The sequence below is a fragment of the Eubalaena glacialis genome, chromosome 16 (genome assembly GCF_028564815.1).
Source record: "Eubalaena glacialis isolate mEubGla1 chromosome 16, mEubGla1.1.hap2.+ XY, whole genome shotgun sequence".
NCBI classification, from domain to species: domain Eukaryota; kingdom Metazoa; phylum Chordata; class Mammalia; order Artiodactyla; family Balaenidae; genus Eubalaena; species Eubalaena glacialis.
In genome coordinates this window covers 85645824-85669951 of record NC_083731.1, presented here as the reverse complement: position 1 = coordinate 85669951, position 24128 = coordinate 85645824, and the positions used below count along the sequence as shown (strand labels likewise).

The 24128-nt window shown below is 46.8% G+C and overlaps 1 protein-coding gene across 1 annotated transcript; it reads left to right on the top strand.

Annotated features, from left to right (window-relative positions):
- The first annotated feature begins 9451 nt into the window (after positions 1-9451).
- RASL11A (RAS like family 11 member A) lies at positions 9452-11890 on the top strand. Its single transcript, XM_061170754.1, has 4 exons — positions 9452-9652; positions 10023-10079; positions 10178-10257; positions 11193-11890. Exons 1-4 carry the CDS (start codon positions 9529-9531, stop codon positions 11658-11660), a joined length of 729 nt encoding a protein of 242 aa, XP_061026737.1. The 5' UTR covers positions 9452-9528; the 3' UTR covers positions 11661-11890.
- Positions 11891-24128: the final 12238 nt, after the last annotated feature.

Sequence of the window (24128 nt, the reverse complement as noted above, 5' to 3'; positions counted from 1 at the left end):
GTTAGGGACTGTGCCTTATATTTTGCACTTCTAGTGCCTGGCACATAATACACACTCAGTAAATGCTCTTTAGTGAGAAAAGCAGTGCTTTTTTTTTTTTTTTTTTTTTAAGACATTTCTTACTTTATGTTCAGTTTTATTTTCCTATGTACTTTATAAAACTATAGTGTTTCTGAATTTTGAGGGCTAACCAACCATTTTGCTCAGGAGTAATTGGGGTTATTAAATCCTTCATGTGGAAAAATCAAGAGACCTCAAACATTTCTTTGTTCATTCTCCAGACAGTCATGTTAACCTGGCTTTCTGTTGCTGCTTCTGTAAAATGAGGGTATCGTCTGCAAGTAGGGATTGGACTAAATGATTCCTAGAGGTCCCTTGCGTGCTTTGAGTCTGATTCTGTGTTTAACTATGACTAAGTGAAAGGAAGTACAATTGTGACTTGTCAAAAAGGAAATGGTGATGTAAGATATCTCAATTCAGGAGGGCTGGTGAGGCTGGACGTTGGGAAAAGGAAGGGCTGCAAACAAGACTGGCTAAGGGGAGTTACTCGTAGGGCAGGTAGTCAGAAAACGTGAACTCTTCATCTGGTGTATGGTGCAGCAGTTTTCTAAAATACTATCAATGGCAATACTATGTGAACATGCATAAAGCTTTTTTGGATTTTTAAAGATGGGTTTTCTCACATGCACAATACTGAGTTTAAATTGTGCTTTCCGGATTCTTGGTTCATTTTGATTGCTTTCCTAAAGGGTTGTACCAGTTAGCCCTCCGTGAGTGAGTGAAAATGCTGTCTTGGCACTCTCTTCAGCATTGATTATTATAATGTAGTCTTTGCTAATCTGGTGGGAGAAAATGTTGGGTTATTGAATTTGGCTTTCCTTAGCTTCTGGAACACTTAACCTGGTTTCCTTTTACCTCCACTGCAGTCTTTGCTGGACCTTACTGTCTTTCTGACCTCTAAATACTGAAGTGCCTTTATTCGCACGTTCAAAGCCCTATATCATCTGCCCTCTACCTACTTTTCTGACCTAATCTACCACTTCCAGTCCCAAAGTCAGATTCAGTAAGTTACGAGATATTTGGAGGTCAAACCCCATTAAGGAAGTTACAATCTAGGAGGAGCAGTACAATCGGAAATCCTATTTAAATCAAGGCAAAATAAGGCTTCAAGAAGTGTAAAAGGACAGTAAAGGGGAAAGTTGATGTTTACAGGGCCCTTGTTTTCACTGATTTTTCGTGGTTTCTCTTGTTTGCTTGACCCTTTCCATGTACTGCTTCCTTGGCTTCAGCTTACAGACTACTGAAAGCCAGCAAATTAAGCAAGCAGCTTTTCGTTTGTCTTCCTCATTCTTTTGTAGCTTAAATTCCCAGCCTCCCACTGCAAATATGGCTTCCGCCTACACCACTCTAATGAAACTACTCCTAAAGGTTACCAAACACCTGCTAATTAAATTTAGAGACCTTTTCCAATTTGGCTTTATCTCCCTGGTATTTGTCAGAGCCAACACCTTTTTTCTCTTTCCGAGGCTTCTGCCATCACACTTTAGCCAGGTTCCTCTGCCTGTCTGACTCCTTCGTCCCCCTTACTCTGGATTTTCCTTGATGTTGTACATCTGTCACTCCTAAGTTCTTTCTGGGTGATCTAAGCCAGTGGTTCTTCAAGTATAGTTTCCCAGCTCGCAGCATCAGCATCTGGGAACTTGTTAAAAATGCAGACCTACTGGATCAGAAATTCCGGGGAGGGGCGTGGGCAGCACTTACAACAAGCTCTCTGGGTGATGGAGATGCATGCTCCGGTTTGAGAACCACTAAATCTATGTCTTGAGACTCAATTTCAGAGCTCACTTTCTCTGAAGCTCTACATGTGTATTTCCAACTCCCTCTTGGGCACCTCCATTTGGTGCAACTATTACACAGATGAGCTTGGAAGGTTTTATTAGCGGAGAGATGAACTAAATTGAAACCCTTGAGATTTGACTAATGTGTGTTTTCTGATAAAATTACATGCCTGCCTTGAAATGCAGGTCCTTTAATGAGTAACCATCACAAAGTGTGAATTTATAAATTAATCCCTTACTGTACAATTCCCTTTTCTCACACTTAACCAATGAGAATGAAGAAAAATATTCTAACTATAAAACTTTTCACCCTGTTCTTAAGTTAATAAGAGCCATGGTTGGGAATGAGGCTGCGTGGCTTCTTGAACTTTCTCTTCTGATCTAGCCAAGTATCTCTTAAGGCCTGTTCATGTTCAGTTGAACCCGATCCGAAGGGCTGAATAAACTGTATCACACTGAAATTTTCTTCTGAACGTTGTGGCCAAAAAGCCCCCCAGTTTCCTGTATCTTCTGTACTCCCATCAGGGTAGATTTGCATTTTTCTCTGCACTAGGATGGGAAAGATTCTAAATATAAACACTGGCTAACATTTAGCAGTAAGCGTTGCTAAAATATAAGAAGTTAGGTTTATCTTATTTTTTGAGCACAAGAGAATTTTAAGCTGAATTTGATTTGAGATAGTGTTCATAGCATATTCATCCCAGCCCCACTTAAAGGAAAAAATTGGTATTCAAGCAAGAAACCTTCATAGAATCTTAGACAAATTGCTTGGTTATAAATAATAACAGTGAGGCAGCACCTGCAGCTGTTGCTGCTGAGGTGGAGAAAGTGTGTAGAGATGTGAATAAGCAGTCCAAGGTTCTGTATTGTGATTCTTTTCCAATAGCAAAGGTGAGTGGTGAGGAGCAACTGATGGGCCATCTCTCAAAGCCCCTAATGGGAAAGGCACAGAGAATCCTCTCGAAACTTTCCTAGCAAGAGTGCAATTTGTGGAAATCATTTGGATTGGAAAAGAAATGCCACGGGGTACTCTGCTGTCTACAGAATGAGATGATGGCTTAGCCCAAGTGAAGATGTGATTGGATTTTTGCTCCTGAGAAAGAACAGAGTTCAGATTAATTGCTCATGGCAGATGAGTAAGTGAACAGTTTGAAGATCCTTGAGAGCAGAGACCATCTCCTGTCCTTCGGATGCTTCTAGCTCTGGCACTTGCATATACTAGGGGCTGCCTCAAGAACAGTTCAGTGGCGTTCCATAGCCTCCAGATGATTCCTTACTGAGGCATTCATTGCCATCCACACAGTCTGCTCCCCAACCTTTGAGTCATCTACTATATACTAATCTTTGAGACTGCTTGCCGTATATTTCCTGCCTTCCTGCTTTTGCTCGTGCTGTTCCCTCAACTACATAAGATCTCTGTCTACCCTTGTGTTTCCATCTGTCAAATATGCTCAGGGACCAGTCGTTTCTCCCTGTAGCTTTTCCTGATTACCCACCCCCCCACTTCAGATTTCTAACAAGTTTCAGGTGTACAGCATTATAAATCAACATCTTGTGTACACTACAAAGTGATCACCAAAGAAAGGTACAGTTACATCCGTCAGCGTACATTTGACTCCCTTCACCCTTTTCACCTACTTCCCAACCTTCTTCCCCTCTGGTAACTACCAGTCTTGTTCTCTGTATCCATGAGTTTGCTTTTGTTTTATAAGATTCCACATATGAGTGAAATTATTTGGAATTTGTCTTTTTCTGTCTGACTTACTTCACTTGGCATTATGCCCTTGAGGTCCATCCATGTCACAAATGGCAAGATTTCAATTTTTTTACAGCTGAGTAGTCTATTATATATGTCACAGCTTCATTCATCTGTCTGTGGACACTTCCATATCTTGGCTATTGTAAATAATGCTACAATGACTATAAGGGTGCATATGTCTTTTCAAATTAGTGTTTTTGTATTCTTTAGGTAAATACCCAGAAGCCGAGTAGCTGGGTCATACGGTAGTTCTACTGTTTTTTGAGGAACCTCCATACTGTTTCCATAGTGGCTGCATCAATTTACATTCCCACCAGTGCACAGGAGTTACTTTTTCTCCACACCCTACCAACATTTATTTCTTATGTTTTTGATAATAGCCATTCTAACAGGTGTGAGGTGATATCGCATTGTGATTGGTTTGCATTTCCCTGATGATTACTGATGTTGAACATCTTTTCATGTGCCTGTTGGCCATCTGAATGTCTTTGGAAAAATGTTTACTCAGATCCCCTGCCCATTTTATAATTGGATTTTTTGTTGTTGTATTAGTTCTTTATACATTTGGATATTAGCCCCGTACTGGATATATGATTAGCAAATATCTCCTCCCATTCAGTGGGTTGCCTTTGTGTGTGTGTGTGTGTGTGTGTTTTTAAGTATAGCTGATTTATAATATTAAGTGTACAGCATAGTGATTCAACATTTTTATAGATTATACTCCATTAAACGTTATTACAGGGACTTCCCTGGTGGTCCAGTGGTTAAGACTCCACACTCCCACTGCAGGGGGCTCAGGTTCGATTCCTGGTCAGGGAACTAAGAAGATCCCACATGCTGCATGGCACAGCCAAAAGAAAAGTTATTACAAAATAATAGCTATAATTACCTGTGCTGTAAAATATGTCTTCATATACATAGTAGTTTGTATCTCTGCCTTTCTGTTTTGGTGTCTTTTGCTGTGCAGAAGCTTTGTAGTTTGATATAGTCCCATTTGTTTATTTTTGCTTTTGTCTCCCTTGCCTTTGCAGTCAGATCCACAAAAACATTGATGTCAAGGTTATTGCCTATGTTTTCTAGGATTCTTATGGTTTCAGGTCTTACATTCAAGTCACTAATCCATTTTGAGTCAGTTTTTGTCTATGGTGTAAGATAGTGGTCTAGTTTCCTTCTTTTGCATGTTGTGGCTGTCCAGTTATCCCAACACCATTTATTGACAAAACTGTCCTTTCTCCATTGTATGTTATTGGCTCCTTTGTCGTAAATTAATTGTCCATATATGTGTAGGAAAAAAAAAGACATTCAAATTGGAAAGTAAGAAGTAAAACTGTCACTGTTTGCAGGTGACATGGTACTATACATAGAAAACCTTAAAGACTCCATTAAAAACTGTTAGAACTAATAAATGAATTCAGTAAAGTTTCAGGATGCAAAATCAATATACAGAAATCTGTAGTGTTTTTACACTAGTAACAAGCTATCATAAAGAAAATTTAAGAAAATCCCATTTACAATCACATTTAAAAAAAACAAAACTTTAATTCAACCAAGGAGGTGAAAGACCTGTACACTGAAAGCTGTAAGACGTTGATCAATGAACTTGAAGAAGATGCAAATAAATGGAAAGATATTCCATACTCATGGATTGGAAGAATTAATATTGTTAAAATGGCCATACTACCCAAAGCAATCTACAGATTCAGTGCAATCCCTATCGAAATTCCAGTGGCAATTTTCACAGAATTAGAACAAATAGTTCTAAAATATATGCAGAACCACAAAAGATCCTAAATTGCAAAGCAATCTTGAGAAAGACAAAGCTGGAGGTATCATGCTCCCTGATGTCAAAGTATACTACAAAGCTATAATTATCAAAACAATATAGTATTGGTATAAAAACAGACACAGAGATCAGTGGAACAGAGTTGAGAACCCAGAAATAAACCCATTCAGATTAAATTGTTGCAGCTGTATTGGAGTTCTGAGCCCATCTGCTTTGTCATTGCACTTACATGACCAGTGTTCTCCATCCTGCTCTCCACAGTGCCAAGATTTGAAATCAGGGGGGTTGAGATGCCCACTATTGAATGGCTCTATGACTTTGAATAAGTGACTAAACTTGTCCAAACCTCAGTTTAGGAGATATTTTACCCATTTCACAGGATTAAGATTAAGGAAGAGTTAATTGAGAATTTTTTTGGTAAACTCAACAGTGATAGATAAACGATAATTATTTTAATTAACTTCACTATGGGGATGTTTGTGAAGTCAGGCAAATCTTATACGTTGTTGTCCTCTCAGTAAATGATAATAGAAAGCTGTCGTTTATGTTCTGTACCAGCGCTTAACAGCCTCGCAGAGAGTAGATTTTCAATCATTTGGCTGCTGAATTAAAGTAGGGAGCTGGTAGAGGAGAGAGGCGTAATTTTTATACTGGGGAAAGTACTTGAAGGCAAAGTCTGAGTCTCCAGCCTCAAGGATTTAGGGTAGACAGGAAAGGTAGTTGATATTGGGTGATGGATGGTGGTAGGAGAGACATTCTTGAAGTAGGGGAGGACCCCTGGCAAAGTTTTGCCGGAGGGCTAGAAATCAAGCTTCTTTGGCTGGTGAAGGGTTAATAGCTTTCCAAGCCTGATATTATTTGCATATTACTAAATTCTACCCTTCACAGTCATTCTAAACACCCACGGATTTGTGTATTCATATCTGCCTACACATTTCTATTATCTTTTTATATTATTTATTTTTTTTCTATTATCTTTTTAAAACCACTTCAGCATGCCTGTGTCATACTGCTTGCACCACAATTTTACATAACTGGATACAAAGGAATCCCAAATGAAATAGAGGACAGGCAGCAACAATTTAGGCACAGCTGTTTATAATTCTACAGTCAGTAACATAGTATCCGCATAAAAGGCCACGGATGATCTTGGGTATTTGCAAATGCAAAGAGCTTCCAAGGAGAATGAATAACATTTTGAGTTCTGAGCAAAGGTGCACTGTACGTGCAAAACAGAACATAGCTGTCACCAGGCAGAGAACAGTCTTAGGAATCTTACTTATGGGGCGACCTTAACCTAAAATGATCTTATACCTGACAGGGAATGTAAGGGAAGGAGGTGAGGAGATAAGCCCATGATTCAGCCAAGAAAGGGCTCCCTTTTCCCTTGTTAAGTTCTGCATTTTAACTTCAGGAAAGTGAAGGGTGTTTGGACAGATCCCATTGACTGCTGCCTCTTCTGTTGCTGGATTTCTAACAGGGTAGCAATGTGTGTGGCCTCCAGGGAGGAACTGATTCAAGCTAGTCCTGGCAACCCTGGTATTCTCCGCTAGGTACATGAATACACTCGTTCCCAGCTTCTCAGTTCTGGCCACTGAGATGTAAGAGAGTCTGATGGGTTCTTCTGAGAATTATTGTATTTCATAATAAAAAGAGACGAAGAGGGTCCCTCCCTCCCTTCCTGTTTGGATGAGTACTTGATGTTTAGTGAAGCAGGAGCCATTTTGTGTTCAAGAAGGAGAGGCCAAGAGAATCTGAAAGGCAACAACCCAGGCCCCTGTCACTGAACTGCTCAAGGACCCCTGGAACCTAATCGTTTCAAGGTTGTTCTGTAAATAGTAACTGTCTTTATGGTGACTTTTCCCCAGTCAGGAAAGGCGGTTCCGGGCTTCAAGTCTTTCCAGTCAAACTGAAGTTGAACAGAAGGGGACTGCCTTGTGCTGAACCAAAGGACAGTACAGCTGTAATAAGGCAGTTCAGCTCAGGACATTCCCTGGAACACTTTCTCCTGAGAGCCGATTGCTCTCAAAACCTAGGTATTGGGATAATGGTTACACATGTGACTTCCGTCTTCTCCAGTTCACACAGTGAAGACACCATTCATTCAGAAAATCTGTCAGTGTACTAACATTTATTAAAGACCTCACGAGCCCCAGCTGCCACTATGTGCTGGGCACTAAAGACACAAGCTAGAGGCCCTGCCTTCTGGGAGAGAGACATGAAATAAATATTCCACCAGAAAGTAATGACAGTTGGGATCAGTGCTGCCTTAAGGGTGCCCTGAGAGTAACTGGGATACAGGGGTGGGGATGGCAGCAGTGACCAGAGGAGGCTCCCCCGAGCGAGGGGCAAGGAAACCAGTCACCCACTCCTCCTGGTCTGCTTCAGGGTTCTTCAAGTGAGAACCAGAGAGAGCAGGAGGGATGGAGAGGATGAGATACCAAGAAATGGAGGCAGAAGAAATGATGGAACTTGGTGATTAATCCATGTGGAAGCGAGAGGGGTTAGAGTCGAGGCCTCTTAGGGGCCAGAACCGAGGGCTGGGTACGAGTGTTCAGGGATCTGGCACACAGGTCGCTGGCTTGGGCTTCTGGGCGGATGGAGGCACATTAGCACACTCACCAGTGTGGTCGACTGCCAAAACGGACCTCTTTTCCTACCCCTCTCTGCATCCCAGCCCTTTCAAATGTGGCTTTGCAGCTCTCTTCACCAAGGAGTGGAGTGCACTTCCTGCCCCTGGAATGTGGGCTGGCACCACGACTTGCTTTGGCCAACAGAAGGCAGCAGGGGTGATGGGTTGCCCCCCGGAGCCTAGGTCTCAGGAGGCCTGTTACACTTCCACTCACGCTCTTGGAACTCTGCCCAGCCACCATGATCCTGGCCCGCCTTCTGGGTGAGGAGAAACATGTGGCTCAGCCACTGCCCCTCCCACCATCGCAGCGGGCAGCCGGCCAGCTGCCTGAGGACACCAATCTGGAGCCACCAGCCAGCCCCCACCCCCGCCCCCATCGCCCCTAGCCCGCTGCCGCCAGGTCTCTACGGCTGCATGGAAGAGTGAAAGCCTGCGGCCAACGTCAGCTGAGCCGGGCCTGGATTAGGATAACCACTGCACTGACCTATAGACTGGTGAGCAACCGTGAGGGATTGCGGTTTCAAGGCAGTAAGTTTCGTGCAGTTTGTCAGGCAGCAAAAGCTAACTGATACAACCAAGATGGAGAAAGGGGTGAGTGAGGGTGGGGCTGTCTAAGAGGCAATTGGACCTGTGAGGCTGGAGCACAGGAGGCAGAGGCCTGAAGGTCTAACCTGCAAGGACAGAATCCCAAGCCTTTTTTACCTTGCCACTGTGGGCTCCCGAAACCCAAGACTGGCCGGATTTTGCTTTTGTGTCCTCTTCCTCCCACTTCCACGCCCACCCTAAACTCCGCTTTACACCTAGAAATAAGTACTTGAATGATGAAGCGAAGGCGTGACTCAAGTAATAGGACGGTGTTTGATGGAGAATTAGTCCGGAGCCGAGCTCTCAATTAGTTTATTGAGTGTTCGCTAATGAGTCAGCTCAGCCAGCACCAGCAGCCCGGGGCTGGGTTCGGAGGCTGAGCTGTAGACAATGACTGTCCCCAAGGGGCCTTCACAAATCTGGAGCAAGGTCACAGTGTCTGCAACTCCCTTATACTGATACTAAGTCAGGGCTCTTTTTCCTAATAATGTCACCCCTCAGCACCTTTCAAAAATAAAAAGGGCAACATTCGACAGGAATTTATCCTTCCCATTGTTGCAGAAACATCCGACCGATTGCATTTTTCCTTGCTTTCGTCCCCCAGCTCATAATTCTGATCTCTGGTCTAGTGACCCGGTCTCGCCTCTGCAGGATGGAGGGGGCCGCCAGGGCTACGCAGGCACAGCGGAGGCCGGATCTCCAGGGCCCGGCAGAGAGCGTCAAGCGGCCGCGCGCGCCGCTGTGACGGTGCTCTGGGCTCTCCGGCTCCGCCCCCTCCGCGCCGCTGCGGGAGGGGGCGGGAAGAGGAGGAGCCGGAGGCGGCCGCGGGGCACCCAGCGCGCCCAGCCCTTTAAAAGCCGCCGGCCCGGTCTGCCGCGCCGGCGTCTGAGGTCCCCGCGCACCGGTGTCCCCGCGCTCGACCGCGCGCTCCATGCGGGCGCCCACCATGTCCGGACACTTTCTGCTCGCGCCCATCCCCGAGTCGTCCTCCGACTACCTCCTGCCCAGGGACATCAAACTGGCCGTGCTGGGCGCCGGCCGCGTGGGCAAGAGCGGTGAGCGCCCGGGGGAAAGCGGGGGCTGCCGGCGGAAGGGAGGGCGCAGGGGGGCCCGGACGCTTCCAGGCCGCTGCCGGCCTCCCCCCGCCAGCCTGCTTTCCCGCCGCTTCCCCGGACCTTGCACTCCTGGGCCCTCGCCGGCGGGCACCTGTTGGAGAATGGGTGCCGGTGCGGCGCGTAGCACACCCCCGGCCGCACCCGCCCCAAAACCCGCGGAGGCCGCGGCCGCACCCTTGGCCCTGCGGGGCCTGAGGATGCAGGCAGCATCCGCGGTACTGCGGCCCGTCACGCCCCCATTTCCCCGAGACGGTCCCGGTTTGACGGTCTCGTCCTAGCCCTTCGGCTGATTTTCCTCTTTCCTTTTCAGCAATGATTGTGCGCTTCCTGACCAAGAGGTTCATTGGCGATTATGAGCCGAACACAGGTTAGGTTCGTTTCGTTCTGTTGAGGCTGCGTGCTCTGATTTTCTTTTTCCTGAGGAGAGTGTGAGAATTTAAAACTCAGCTCTCCTTCTTTCTCCAGGCAAGTTGTACTCGCGGCTCGTGTGCGTGGAGGGAGACCAGCTCTCCCTGCAGATCCAGGACACTCCCGGGGGCCTCCAGGTAAGGACTGCAAGAGCAGGCGGCTCCTCCGCTTCCAGAGGCCCGAGCCAGGTGTATAAGCGCGCCTGTTACGCGTTCAGACGGAGGGGTGTGCCGTCCCCGGGTGGGGCCAGTCGTCGGGGTGTTAGAAACCGTCCACGATGGGGGGCGGGGAGGGTGGGTGGTTATAGAGGCCGCCTTCTCCTGTCTGCCACCTCGGAAAGGGGAAGAGATGCTTAACTTCTCTTCGCAGCCCTGGCCGGGGCATCGCCGGTTACACGGGTCTCACCACTTCTGTGAGAAGCAGCTCAGCCTTGGAACCCGGAACAAAACTGTGGGGGTGGGATTCTGGGGAGGGTCTTCTCCCCTAGCGAGGACCGCTGAAGTGCTCCTGTTTCTCGCTGTTCCTCGCAGTAATTCCAATCAGATAACCCCATGGCAAGCAGTCAGGAATGTAACTTGATTAACAAGTTACTAATTGCTCTCCCTTCTAGGGAGGAAAGGTCTTGTGGAAGAACAGAAGGAAGGAATTTGTTTCTGTAACATTCTCAAGAAGGACATGCTAAAAATATATTTATGGGTTGGGGAATAGATATTTATCTTGGCTTATTTTCAAAGTTCTGTTTATTCTGAGTTAGTTCCCTAAAAATTGCGCCATCCTGAGTTGAAGTTCTCATTGAAGTCATCACAGACTGCTTCAATCACAGGCTACCTGCCAAGCAAGGGGGTTAAAAGTAATGTGTCGGTAACAGCTAATAAAATAGCCCAGGCAGGGAGCTTGCCTGAGAATTGGCTCTTTCCATATCAAAAGCTTCCTTCTGCAGAAGCTGGGTAGCATCTGAAACTATATTTAGTGATTTCTTTTTCAAACGTTTTTTTCAAGGGTGGCTTTGATGTTCTTTCCAGTTTCTCCCACCGAGGGCGTCCTTGATCCGGGCTCACTTTGCTCTTTTCAGGTCCAAGACAGCCTCAGCCAGGCGGTCGACTCCCTGTCCAAGTGCGTGCAGTGGGCAGAGGGCTTCCTGCTGGTCTATTCCATCACGGACTATGACAGCTACCTTTCCATCCGCCCCCTGTACCAGCACATCCGGAAGGTCCACCCCGACTCTAAAGCCCCCGTCATCATCGTGGGCAACAAGGGGGACCTTCTGCACGCCCGACAGGTGCAGACCCGTGACGGCATCCAACTGGCCAATGAGCTGGGCAGCCTGTTCCTGGAAATTTCCACCAGTGAAAACTACGAAGATGTCTGTGATGTGTTTCAGCATCTCTGCAAAGAAGTGAGCAAGCTGCACAGCCTCGGTGGGGAGAGGAGAAGAGCCTCCATCATCCCCCGGCCGCGTTCTCCCAACATGCAGGACCTGAAGAGGCGCTTCAAGCAGGCTCTCTCCTCCAAGGCCAAGGCCCCCTCCGCCCTGGGGTAGACCCATCTCCACTGGACGGACTCGTCCCCTTTTTATCACGCATTCATGCAACTGAGAAGACTGGGGGGGTCACCCTTTTTAATCACACATTCAGAGTTTATTTTTATACAAACTATTGGTTTTCAAGTGTATGTGTATTTCTGAAAATTCAAACGGTGATTGCCTAGAAGTTGGATAGTTTTTTTTTTTTAATAAAAGATTTTTTTAAAACTGTAACTGCTAGCCACTTTTCCATTAAAGGCAAATGGCAACATTGCTCCTTGTTTTTAAATGTCTTTTTATAGAAATCATACTTGCACCAGAGCCCAGAACTGCTCCAAGCTTACCCCCAGTCTGAACTCTGATTGGTGGCTCCTGCAGGGAGGGGTTGATGCAGAGGGAATCTGGTGTGGGAGAAAGGACAGTCTGGAGGAGGAAAGGGATTTGAGTAACTGCAGGATGTCTTTAATTAGGGCACTTTGTCCCAGGCATGAAACTGACACCATGTGATTTTCAGCGGAAGGGGTTCATTGTGCACAGATGCTAAAAAATTACGACATGAATAACATTATTATTTATTGGTGCAAATGGGAGTTTATCCTCTCCACCAGTATTTAAAAAACAACCCCCCTTCCAGCATTCCCATTGTCAGTAAGTGCACCCTCCCTGGAGTTGCCCTAAAATTCTCCATCCCTCTCTGTCTCCTTTACCCTAACCAATGGCACACCCAGTCTGTCAATTCTCTCTCCTATTTTTCTCTAAAGCATCACTTTGCCTTAATCCAGGCTTTTACAGCTCTTGCCTGGATGGGCAAGCAAGCGTGTGGGCGAGGCTCTGGTTTCTTGGCTCTAAATCTTTCGTCACACCAGGACAACCTTACTAAAACCAACCCTGATCGTCTTATTTCCATGACTGAAAAAACTCAGCTAGTTTCCCCTTATCTGCTGGATAAAATGAGGCATGGAATCAAGATTATTTGCCACCTCTCCACACTCATCATCCCCTCCTTCCAAAACACATGCACATGCATGCACACACACATACACAAACAAACACACACAGCTGACAATCCATTCCAACAGAACGCTCTGACTTTCTCACTCTTCACCAGGTACTTTCATGCCTCCCTGCCTTGGCACGAACTACTCCCTTGAATATTTTGTCCTACTCTCCACCTAAAAGATCTTTCAAGTCCCAAGTCACATGCTACATTCAACTCCTGGGGGTGCCTTCTCTGAGTCTTCCTCTATTCCTGTAGCATTTGTGTTATAACCCAACCTTTTCATGAGGCTATTTGTCACCCCCATTGGAAGGAGCACTGCTTGAGGGCAGTCGTTGCATTTTATGACTTTGTATTCCAAGCTTCTAGCCCAGTGCTTGCACATAGACTGGTAGGTTTTCAGTAAATATTCGATGAATAAATGAGTGACTACATTGTTTTTGGTGCCAAGGACAACCATGGCAGATTACAATGAAACAACTTGCCACTTCTGCAGAACGAGGACAGGTGTTCTCAGTAGTTGAAGGTTCTTTATTAGCAGTGACAGGAAGTGACACGTGCAGCTTCTGGCCACTGCAGACCATTACCCTTGACTGTGTCCAGACCTGTGATGTTAACACCACCCTTCCCTATAGTTGGGGGATGTCTAGGCAAAATGCCATAAAGGATTAATAACATTAGATAATTCACATCTAAAGGTGTATCCAAATAAGAAAAAAAGTATATTTTGGAATCCATTATCTTTTTTTGTTGTTTCAGGGGGATTGTTTTGGATTCCATTATGTTTTAAAACGTGCCTAATTCTCCTTGTTCTTTGCATACTCTCAGCACAAAAGGAGTTCTTCCGATCATCAGCCGTTCCTGCTTCCTACCACCCATCTTAACACTGAGGCGTGGACATGAGAGCAACGGGTCCTCCTAACTGCTGCCATGGCCATAGCGTGCCCAGGTGGCACCGGTGCCGGGGCTCTTCTGCCCTCAAGGAGCTGAGATCAAACATCCCATGAGGAAAAGGTCAATCATAATGTAAAAGCTAAAGAACAGCACAGAAGACGTCCCAAGGCAGCCAGGATCCTGTTCCACGTGAGCGAGCTTGGGGACAGGAAGAGCCCTTGCGCTTGCCAGGATCCAGCGCAGTGTGGACCAGTGGGGTCAAAGGATGAGTCATGGGGCAGTTCCAGAGGGAGGAGCAGCCTCAGGGGCTCGGGCAGAAAGTGGTTCTCCTGTCCTCAGCATCACAAAAAACTGACTTCCAGGGCCACAGAGCTTCCTCTCTTCTCTGGTCCCCAGATCCGGCCCTGCACAGCACCTGGCCTCTGGGTCTCGTGGGGACCTCAGTGTCTCTCCTGATGGCAGCGGGGTCTCTTGAGGGTCAGGTGCTTGGAGAATGCCTGTAAGGCTCCTGAGATAGCAGCGCTGGACATAGAAGAGGGGAGACTGGAGCTATCAGGAGACGATTACGGGGGGAACGTTGTCAGATTTCTGTGTCGGGAAGTGGATCTGAGGATTTGGGCTTGACTGGGCCCCGAGGAAGCCCTTAGAGAGGCAGCTGGGCCCTGAGCCAGGTTCTTCCCTCCAGAACCAGGAGGACAGAGCCTTCAGAGCCCTGGGTGTCATTATATTGCTGACGGGGGCAGAACTCCTGAAACATTAGGCAGAACATTGAAAACTTAGGTGGCTGTGGACAGGACAGTCTATGCATTTTCATTTGGTAGGTTTGCCTTACCGCCAAGGTGTCATCATCAGTGTGAGGGTCACCTCCATCCTCACAAGGGGGGAGGAACTATAGCATCCTTGGTCTCTCTTCACCGCCCCCCCCGCCCCCGGCCATCCTCACTCTGTCTTGAAATTCCTGAGTCTCTCTCCATTGGCACCACCCATTCTTCTTCTGGTCAGGGCTCGGCTTTAATTCTGCCCTCCGACTGCAGAATGATTTAATTCATGTGCCTATCGGTGAGGTTCTAGGAGAATGGACGGGATCCAAATGGCTCAGCTGTACATCCTGCAGTCATGCTGTACTTCACACGTGACCTATGAAAAGCAAACTTGAATGATGGAAAAATAAATCAATTAGAACAGAAGGAAATAAATTTGTTTTGCTCGTGTTGAGGTGAAGGGAAGTTCTGAAGTTTATTAATATCCATTTAAAGAAATGGATTAAAATAAATAGCATGGAAGGTGGCAGTGAACAAAAGAGCAAATAGGAAAGACCAGATGACTGTTTAGTCATGAATGTGGGGCTCGAGTAGCTTTTTTCCCTTGTACGTGTTGCAACTTTAACTTCTCATTACGCAAAGTTACCAATTCAAATTTACAGTGGGAAGATACTTTGTGTGATTAATAATTTATTCTTACCATTTGATCTGTCTCCAAAAGGAGGGATATTTTGAAAGACTTTGTTAAAATTCGTCTCAAGCTACTCTGACACTCAATAAGAAAGATGTGATATAGGGGGAAAAAATCCCCAAACAGTTATCTTCCAAACACCATTAACGTAGCCAGAGCTCAAGGAAGAGTGAACTGATGTAAGTGATGATTGGGTTGTGATAGCGGACATCTCGGCATAGAGTAGAAATGTGCTGAACCCAGAAGAAACATTGTCATCTCTCATGTTTGGATGCCCTTGGGTACCTCCGTCCCAGTAGAAAATTAACTTTGTTAGGGCCAGACGTGTCCTCCTCCAATTCAGCTCCATAGCACCTGTGAGACTCTCCCACACATGACAGCATCCCCCAAAAGATATTCTGGGCGCCCTCGATCAAACTGTCAGAGGTGGCTCTTTTCCTCTTGGTGAATTGGAAAGAGAATGTTCTCCATAGCATGGCTACTTGAACAAAATAGGTATCACCCCTTTTTTAAAAAATTTATTTTATTGAAGTCTAGTTGATTTACATGTTGTGTTCATTTCTGCTGTCCAGCAAAGTGATTCAGTTATACATATATATACATTCTTTTTTTATATTCTTTTCCATTATGGTTTATCACAGGATATTGAATATAGTTCCCTGTGCTCTAGAATATGACCTTGTTGTTTATCCATTCTCTACATAATAGTTTGCATCTGCTAATCCCCAAACTCCCAAGTATCATCACTTTCGATTTCCCTCATCTCTTTGTGCAGAGCACCTCTGCAATGACACACATGATTTCAAATTACCTAAAGGTTATTGAGAACCTGCTTCAGGCAAGGCCCTGTGCTGAAGGGTGTGGTGTCTGGATGACATTCCTCCTCTGGGAACTCAATCCAGCAAAAGATCTGGGGACCGCCTTGCGGGTGGGACTCTGGGGGGCTGAGAGGTGAAATAAGACGCTGACCCAGATGTGGCGGTGTTGACAAAATTAGCGGAGAGTGCAGATCACAGAGCTGAGCAGGAGCGGAGGCAAATACCCCAAAGGCCGTGGGAGGAAATGGCCTGCCTTCCTTCGCAAATTGTAAAGCATGATTTCCTCTGAGCATCGTTTTATGTTCGTGAGGACTAATGCGTTACAATTGTAAAACACTTACTGCCATTTCTTACCAGCATTCTCTATTTCAATCAGAAGAACAGGGACTTCCCTGGCGGTCCAGCGTTTAAGACTCCGCACTTCCACGGCAGGGGGCACGGGTTCGATCCCTGGTTGGGGAACTAAGATCCTGCAGGCCCGGCTGCGTGGCCAAAAAAAAACAAAAAAAAGGGAAGAACATTGTTAATGGCAAGGCTTACTTATATAAACAGATTTTGCCTGACAGATTCTGCCTGGAAACACTCACATGGATTTGTTGGGGTTTTTTTTTGTTTTTAATTAATTAATTTATTTATTTTTGGCTGCGTTGGGTCTTCGTTGCTGCGCGCGGGCTTTCTCTAGTTGCGGTGAGCGGGGGCTACTCTTCGTTGCGGTGCGTGGGCTTCTCATTGCGGTGGCTCCTCTTGTTGCAGAGCACGGGCTCTAGGCGCGGGGCCTTCAGTAGTTGTGGCACGTGGGCTTCAGTAGTTGTGGCTCGTGGGCTCCAGAGTGCAGGCTCAGTAGTTGTGGCGCACGGGCTTAGTTGCTCCGCGGCATGTGGGATCTTCGCAGACCAGGGCTCGAACCCGTGTCCCCTGCATTGTAAGGTGGATTCTTAACCACTGCGCCACCAGGGAAGTCCACTCACATGGATTTGTAACTCTGGAAAAGAAGATTCAGGAGCTCCTGCCAATGAACAGTTACTAACCAGCTTTATGATGGCGGCACAGGTGGGTTCCAGGGTGGGATCAGGTTCACATTCCGCTTTGTCGTTGATTCCATGTGACCTTGTGCAAAGTGAAATGTAAGTTTCCTAATCTTAAAATGGAGGTAATACCACCCATCAAGCAGAACTGTTGGCAGAGCCTGACACATACGAGGTACTCAGTTAGTTGTAATTGTCTTATTACCATTGTTTATATAAATGTACACTAGCACATTATGAAGCTGCTTTAGGAAAATAAAACGTGCTTCTTGAGCTTGCTTGTATGTGCTAAAAGGAATAGTACTTGCTTTAAAAGATGTGATTTTTTTTTTCCCATTTCACATCTGGGAAAAAGAAGATTTGCAAGAGAACGGTTATTCCTTCAGTAATAATACCAATAATCAATAACAATTATTGATCCTTTACCATGTGCTGACACCTTAATTTTCTCCATAACCCTTTGGGTACAATTATTATCACACCCATCTTTCAGATGAGGAAACTGAGCCTCAGAGAGGTCACACAATGGCCTAAGGTCACATAAGCCAGGAAACTAGGAGGCCTGGCTCGAGGAAGAAGAAAGAATTCCCTTCTGTTCAGGGCTGCCTCTCTGGCCAGGCCTTCACGCCCACTAACAGCTATGGGGGGATCCAAGGGGTTCTGTTGCTACGTATTTGAGCCCTGGAGGAGGAATCTGCTTTACAAGGAGCTCCTGGAGAGGCACCGAGGCTGCTGTCTCCTGTTTCAAAGCTTTGAGCAAGGTCCCAGTCGGGACTCCACCCCAGGCTTCCTGTTTACCCAGGGAAGTCAGACCTGAATGGGGGGGTGGGGGTGGAGGTGGGGGTGTGCCACACGAGGAGGGGGCGGGAGCCCCTGCAGTTGGCCTGGTGCTGCAGCTGGTGAGGCTGGTGCTTCATCCAGGTCTCCTCAGTACCACCTGGCGGGGCTGTCCTTCTCTCCGAGGGCTCTCTCCTTGAGCCGCCACTCTGAAGGCCATTGTGGGGTTGGGGCAGTGGGCAGGGGATGGGGTGATGGGCATTATCAACATCTGTGGGCCCCAGGGATGCATTCTCTCCTCGCACTGTTCTCTGAATAGCACTTGGAGGAGCCGCCTCCTGGCAGCCCCGGTGATGCATGTGTTTTCTTTTCTCCTGGAGGTGGAGGTTAGCACCTTGCAGGGGAGGAGGGGGCCATGGTGAAGGTCACCTTCCAGGGGGGTCTGGGAGTGAACAGCTTATGCAGAGCCGGAATATGCCAGAAGCAGAAATTCACAGCGCACCCTGGGGGCAAAAAGGGCCTCCCCACCCCAACTCAGTACTGGGGAGGGGGGACTGGGGGGGAAGAGAGAGGAAACAGGTTCAGGGTTTAAAAAGAAAGGCCAATGAATTTCTCCAGATGGAGAAAATAGGAAGCTGCTGCCCCAGTGTTTGAGGGGCCGTTGGTGGGATCTGTGTGCTGGTTACATCTTTGTAACATAGTAATAAAACTGACAACAACAACATAGTAATAAAACTGACAACAACAACAAATAGCTACTGTAATTACTGAATATGCGCTGTTGTTCCGTGTATTACAGTGCGTTAGCGTTCTCTAGAAAAATAGAACCAACAAGGTAAAGATAATAATAATGATTATTATTATTATTACCAGGAATTGGCTCACGTGATAGTGAAGGCTGAGAAGTTCCAAGATCTGCCATCAGCAGATTGGAGACCCGGGAGAGCTGATGGTGTGGGTCTGATCTGAAAACTGCAGTCTCAACATCCAAGAGCAAGTATGTCAGCTTGAGCCCAAGAGGCAGGAAAAGATGGACGTCCCAGCTCGAGGCAGTGAGGCCTCTTACTCAAGGAAGGGTCAGCCTTTCTCGTCTGTTCAGGCCTTCGACTGATTGGATGAGACCCACCCACATTAGGGAGGGCAATCTACTTTACTCAGTTTACTGAATCACATGTTAATCTCACGTAGAAACACCCTCCCAGACACATCCAGAATAATGTTTGGATACCCCATCGCCCAGTCAAGTTGTCACATAAACTTAACCACAACGTACAGTAAGACTTAGGTGCACTTGCTCGTTTAATCCCCCCAATGATTCTATGAAGTAGCTCATTATTATCATCACCATTCGACAGATAAGGATAATGAGGCTCAGAGAGGTTCATTAACTTTCTTATAGCCTCTCAGCGGGTAAAGCAGCACAGTTGAGAGTTAAGTCCAAGTCTTTCTGATTTGAAAACCACTGTACTGTCTTGCTTCCCATGCCAATCATCCCACTGCGTGCACCCTCTGGAAGCTGCTACCATTCTCCTAATGAAGCATCTGACCTTGAATATTGCATGGTGTATCCATCCAGGCTTTCATTTACAAGCAATAGAAAAGACTGGCTGATTTAGTTAAAAAAAAAAGGGGGGGGGGAGGTTTATTAAAAGGCTTTTGAGCTAACTCAGTCACTGGGTGAGCTAGAGCACCAGCTGCGGCTGCACAGCTACAAGGGAGACCAAGAAAGTAAACAGCTGGCATTTTCAGCATCTGCAGTGGTAGGTGGTCCCTGCCTCCTACCCGAGACCTGTAAGGCGAAGGCTCACTCCAGACTTTGGAAGGGGGTTCTCACACCGAGCAGTGGCAAAGGCCACTACATACATTGAATGATGATTGAGTGATGCAGAGGGGCTTCCACCTTCAAAGGTAAGCGAGACAATGGCAAAGGCAGGCCATGGCAAATCCTGGGGCTCCTTAAATACGAAACCCTAAGAATCAATACATATCTGACATGGGGGAAACCGGGGCTCTAAGACAGTCAGTAAACACCCAAATTCTGTTAGTAAAGAGAGTTAGTGTTATGGGTTGAATGTGTTCCTTCAAAAAATATGTCAGGGACTTCCCTGGTGGTCCAGTGGTTAAGACTCCACGCTTCCACTGCAGTGGGCGCGGGTTCGATCCCTGGTCAGGGAACTAAGATCCCGCATGACGCACAGCATGGCCAAACAAAAAAAAAAAAGAAAAAGAAAAAAGTTATATTGGACTCCTGAGCCCCAGAACCTCAGAATGTGACCTTATTTGGAAACAGGGTCTTTACCGAGATAATCGAGTTAAGATGAGGTCACTAGGGCACGCCCTAATCCAATAGAACTATGTCCTTACAGAAAGGGGAAATCTGGACCCGGACGGACATGCACAGCAGGAAGGCGATGTGAAGAAAGGAGAAAGCCACAAGAAGAAGGCAGAGATTGGGGTGATGGGCCCACAAGCCAAGGAACTCCAGAAGCTGGAGAGAGGTCTGGAACAGATTCCTGCCTAGAATCTTCAGAGGCTGTTTGGCCCGGCCATCAACTTGATCTCACAGTCTACCCTCCGGAACAGGGAGACAATCCACTTCTGTTGTGTAAGCCCCCTGGTTGTAGTGAGTTAGTAAATAGCTGAGCCCACATTCAAGCTGAATCTTTCTGCACCCAGAGCTGGGGCCCCACCCCCTACACACCTTGCTGCCAGGCACGGCAGAGCAGAAGGGACTATGACTCTGTGTTCCATTCTTTTTTTAATATATATAAATTTATTTATTTTATTTATTATTTTTGGCTGCGTTGGGTCTTCGTTGCTGCGTGTGGGCTTTCTCTAGTTGCGGCGAGCGGGGGCCACTCTTCATTGTGGTGCTCGGGCTTCTCATTGCAGCAGCTTCTCTTGTCGCCGGTCACAGGCTCTAGGCGCGCGGGCTTCAGTAGTTGTGGCACATGGGCTCAGTAGTTGTGGCTCGCAGGCTCTAGAGCACAGGTTCAGTAGTTGTGGCGCATGGGCTTAGTTGCTCCACGGCATGTGGGATCTTCCTGGACCAGGGCTCGAACTCATGTTCCCTGCATTGGCAGGTGGATTCTTAACTACTGCGCCACCAGGGAAGTGCTTATATTCAATTCTTGAATTAGGATACGGGTTTAGCAGACGTGAAAGCCTTGAATGACAGCTGTCAAAGCCCATCCTTACTGAACACGGAATGTCTCTGATGAGAAAAGCTGCCCTCAAAAATAGAATGGCCTTGGACACAAAGAGATACCTGTGCCATTGTCCAAAGAGAAGGCTGTGTGTTCCTACCCGCTGAGTCCGCTAATGTAGCATCTCTATTAAATCACACGAGCACACAAGTGATGCCCCAAGTGACCCACGCCCCCTGGCAGAGGAGACTTAGTAAATCAATGGCTCAGATCACAAGGCTGTCTGTGGAAAGCGCTGTCACTGACATGGGGAATGATTGTCTTAATCCCTGCTTTCTCTTGAATGTGTCTGTACTGATGCTGTGACGTCTCCTCCAGTGCAACCAGATCACCTCCAAAGAGACCACCTGCCTGCTAGTGAGACCCCTAGCTGACCACACAGATCACGTTGTGGAAGAGGGGGGTGTGTGAGCTTGTGAGAGCCGGTCACCGGGGGTGGAGTGTTGGAGGAAGTCGCCAAGAAGATGTGACCTCTGGTTTGCCCCGACAGCTGGACTCCAGCAGCTTGAGGTCCTTCACCCTATCCCCTGTCCTCAGAATGTGCCCTCAGCTTGCCTTCCCCGCCCCCCAGGAGCTGCCCCAGGATGCAGCCTTGAGACAGTGACGTGGTGTTGAGACCATCTGGACTGTGTATGTGACTGAGCCCAGTTAAGGCCTCTGGATAAACTTTTAAGATTCCGGAGGGCGGGGTGGAGATCGACTCATCTTGCAGCCGCCCAAGACAAGCCACGTAAGTAAGTCCCCTTGCTTATTGAACTTGCTACCTGCCAATCTGCGGTGGTCTGCCTCTTCTGATTTCACCTGGGAAGCTCCGAGGAGTTTTGTGAACCAACAGTGCAGAGGTATCTCATCGTGATTTTGACCAGGGTCTAGTTAGTATCCAGTCATGTTCTTTTTTTTTTTTAATTTATTTTTATTCACACATGTAATACAAAAAGATGTTCTCATTACAAAACTTCAACCGGTACAGATATAACTAAAGTTCCTCTTGATCACTATTCCCAATCCCAGGCCCTTCTCAGAGTGTGGTGGATGGCATTCTAGACCTGTTTATGGAGTTTCATTTCCCCTTTTCTCACCCAGTTACTGTCTTCTTCAGGAAAAGGAAGTATTAGATTTATCTAAGTTATAACAGTGGAATTTTTAGAGTCAAAAACCTTATTTATTTATTTTTATCATTTCTGTTTTTTTATTATTTTTTAAAATTAATTTTTATTGGAGTATAGTTGCTTTACAATTGTGTTAGTTTCTACTGTACAGCAAAGTGTATCAGCCATACGTATACATATATCCCCTCTTTCTTGGATTTCCTTCCAATTTAGGGCACCACAGAGTACCGGGTAGAGTCCAGTCACGTTCTTTATGGCATGTTTTCCCTCTGGCAGAAGATCCAGTCACATAATGTTATTCAACTATCATGTCTTGTCCGTCTCCTTTAATCCAGCTCTAATATTTTTAGATTCTTCCATCCAAAGCCCAGCATTTATTGGCAAAGGAACTTTTAGAAAATAATATACTTCAAGTAGCATTTCAAATTCTCAACACAACCTACCTGAACAGCTTCGCTGGATCTTTCTGAGGAGGTGGTGCCTCATCATTACTTTGGCACAAAGCAGAGCACTCTTTTTTTTTCAATTTCATGCTCCAGAAGGTAAAAAAAAAATGAACACTTCACAAGATTCCCTTTACTGTTTCTTGGGTGCACTGAAAACACTGAGTCCCATGAACAAGCAAGAAGGAGGCGCCTTACTGACAATTTTAGACAGAAAGGCCCTGGTCACTTGAATGATCCGGCTGCATTGAATGGTTAGGACAGTTAGAACCCCATCGGTCCTCACAACTCCCCACGGAGAGGACAGTTCAGCAGCCACAGACCCCTCTCTTCATCGTCCCCATCCCCAGTGCACTTTAGGAAGCCAACGTGCTCACTTGTGATTCTGTTTTAGGGGCACTTGGGGGTGGGACGCGGGGGCTTTTGCCATAGACACTCACTTGGGTCTCAGAGGCCCATCACAGGCCCCAGGGTCAGCTTCTCTTGGCTCCCAGCCATCCCAGCCTTGAGAAGAAGTATCTGTGTGAGTAATAATACTCATCCCGTGAATGGTTTACAAGTAAAGTCATTCAAGTGGTTACAGATTTAGATGCTCAAAAATAAGCAGTCACGTCACTTTTCTCACACTGACATGCCAATCTGAACACCCACTAGAATGATGGTAAGGATCCAGGGCTACACAACATTCCAAGTGGAGGAACACTTGTGCTAACTCTCATCAAAGCAGCCTGTCAACGTCACTGTTTCCTCCCTCCCTCCATCCTTTCCCGGAAGGAAGGATGCTATGCCTTCCTCCGGTCCTTCTGCGTCCTCCTTGATCTCTGCAGGCTGACTTCAAGCCTGTTGGAGGTGAGGGGCAGGTGGTGAGGTGGGGTCCTCCCCCGTCAGGCATTGTCGGGTCTTACCTACTTATCTAGACTGGCAGCCCGAGTTTCCCGGACACGATCCTCTCTCGATTCCTAGAAGACCTTATCTACACATCGACCCTAAACATGGTCGGTTTGTCCTGTTTCCTGGCCCGCATTCGTGTGTTTCTTGCACCTGGAACTCCTGCCCATCAAGCTCTTAGCCTGTCTGCAAGAGCAAACGCAAATGTCACTTCCTCCATGGAGCCTCCTCTGACATCTTCACGCCTCCACCCTGGGCGCCGAGCGCGTAGTAGGTGCTTGATGGACACTGTTAAGTGAGTGAGTAAATGAAGGAAAGAACGAACTGTTCATTGCCTCTGTTGCTCTTAGTGACACTGATTAGAGTCACAGAATATTACAGCACAAGTGGGCTGGGGGGACATCCAGGTCACAGGACAGCTGATGGTTGTCAGAGATTAGATTAAGTTAATTTGAATTTTACGTGTTCTTATTCTGTTTGTGCTGGGAGGAGGTATATGGATATGGCTTCACGAGACCACTTGGTCCTGATGAGGATGTGATCTTGCTGATGCTGAGTTTATTAGGGAACCATAAGTCTGATGTTTGTAAATAGTCCTTTAAATGGAAGCATTAAGGGTAAAGGTTGTTTGTATGTTCTTCCCGAAGACTGTTGAGAGCCCAAGTGTCACATGATTGTGGCAGAGGCAAAACCGAGCTTCTCAGATCCTGTGAGACCCTACCCTGCGTGGTCCATGTCACTGGAGCCGGGCCACCTCCTGCCTCCACCCCCGCCCCCTACACTTCTTGGCTGGTTGAATGTTCTCTGCCATCCATGGGATCTCGGATGAGGCTTGGCTGAGGTCTTGGCTGGCTTGTTCCATCCCTCCCATGTTGAC